This window comes from Mus pahari, chromosome 19 (genome assembly GCF_900095145.1).
Source record: "Mus pahari chromosome 19, PAHARI_EIJ_v1.1, whole genome shotgun sequence".
In the NCBI taxonomy this organism is placed as follows: domain Eukaryota; kingdom Metazoa; phylum Chordata; class Mammalia; order Rodentia; family Muridae; genus Mus; species Mus pahari.
Window position 1 is genome coordinate 3223274 of NC_034608.1, and position 1517 is coordinate 3224790.

Sequence of the window (1517 nt, forward strand, 5' to 3'; positions counted from 1 at the left end):
TTACAGCTGGATCTCATGTAGGCATTTCCTCAACTAAAGCTCCTCTCTCTGTGATAACTCCAGCTGTGTCAAGTTGACACAAAGCTAGCCAGTACAATCAGTACAATCACTGTTGATTTCTCTAGCTGATTCTGAGTAGCTCATGTGGAGGTCAAAGTTTTTAGAAGCGGAGTGCCTGGTATCATGAATCTACATTTCTTAGAAATAACTATGTCCTCAGAGCAGTGGGGGCACATGCCTTTAATCCCAGTACTCAGAAGGCAGAGGCAGGCAGATCTCTGTGAGTTTGAGGCCAGCCTGGTCTACAAAGTGAGTTCCAGGACAGTCAGGGCTACACAGTGAAACCCTGTCTTGAAACTTCACACCCCTTCAAAAAACAGGGGAAAAAAAAAGATCACCATGTCTACACTTATTCCTACCATTCTCCCATTCTGCAGCTGCCCCTCACATTGTATCCCCACATCACAGAGTATTCTCACTGTGATGACGAACCCACATTTTATTAACACAGGACTCTGATTTCAGTGGTGCCCACTTAATGATTGGTTCCGGTATTTGTCCCATGTGTAGGTCTTGCCTGCCGAAGGCCGAATATCATTGCCTTGTTGGAGAAAGGGAAAGCACCATGGATGATGGAGCCACCAAGGAGGCGCTGGGGTCCTGGTGAGTGACTGAGAACCAAGGTCTAAGTCTTGTCATTCAAGCTGCGAAAGGTGCCAAAACACTGCATACACTGGGCTGTTGGTTACAACAGAAATTTGTCATACACAACCCTAAGAGTTGGAAATTCTAAGAGGAAGACTCTAGCAGATATAGTGTTCAGTGATGAGCCAGGCTCATAGATGTTGCCTTTTTACTGTGTTGTCATAGAGTAGGAGGGGTAAGGGACACTACAAGGACATTAATCCCAGCCAAAAGGATTCAACCCCCAAACCTGATTGAGTCCCAAGGGCCCTCACCATGTAGCCTAGTACTCCTTGAAATATTTATAAAAGTCAGATGTTTCCTGTGGTTGACGGAGTTCTTTAATGGCTGTTCTGGGGACTTCCCGGAATAGGTTCCTATGGTCTCCTCCCAGCAGCCAATCAGCTCATGGCTCATAGGCAGTCACCATGGGAGTGCTCCCTCTCCCTCCTCCTCCCCCCTCCAATCTTCTCTCCTTATCTCTTACTCTCACTTTAAAAGAAACTTCTATGCAGTTTTTTTTTTTTTTTAAAACCCTCTTTCCCTTTAATACCCCAAATCACTCTTGGATACATTGAACCATTTACTTTCTGTATTAGTCAGGGTTCTCTAGAGTCACAGAACTTATGGGTAGTCTCTAATGTAGTAAAGGAATTTATTGATGACTTACAGTCTGCAGTCCAACTCTCAACAATGGTCAGCAGCAGCTGTGAATGGAAGTCCAAGGATCTAGTAGTTGCTCAGTCCCACACGGCAAGCCAGTGAAGGAGGGAGAGAGAGAGGGAGAGGAGAGTGGGGGAGGAAGAGAGGGAGAGAGAGAGAGAGGGAGAGAG

General features: G+C 45.9%; 1 protein-coding gene across 2 annotated transcripts in view; it reads left to right on the forward strand.

Annotated features, from left to right (window-relative positions):
- Positions 1–1517, forward strand: part of Znf667 (zinc finger protein 667) — a 25224-nt gene that overhangs the window by 7019 nt on the left and 16688 nt on the right. For both annotated transcript variants that reach the window (XM_029532131.1, XM_029532130.1), the window contains exon 4: positions 571–663. In XM_029532131.1, coding sequence (XP_029387991.1) covers positions 571–663 — 93 coding nt within the window. The remainder of the gene's footprint in view (positions 1–570; positions 664–1517) is intronic.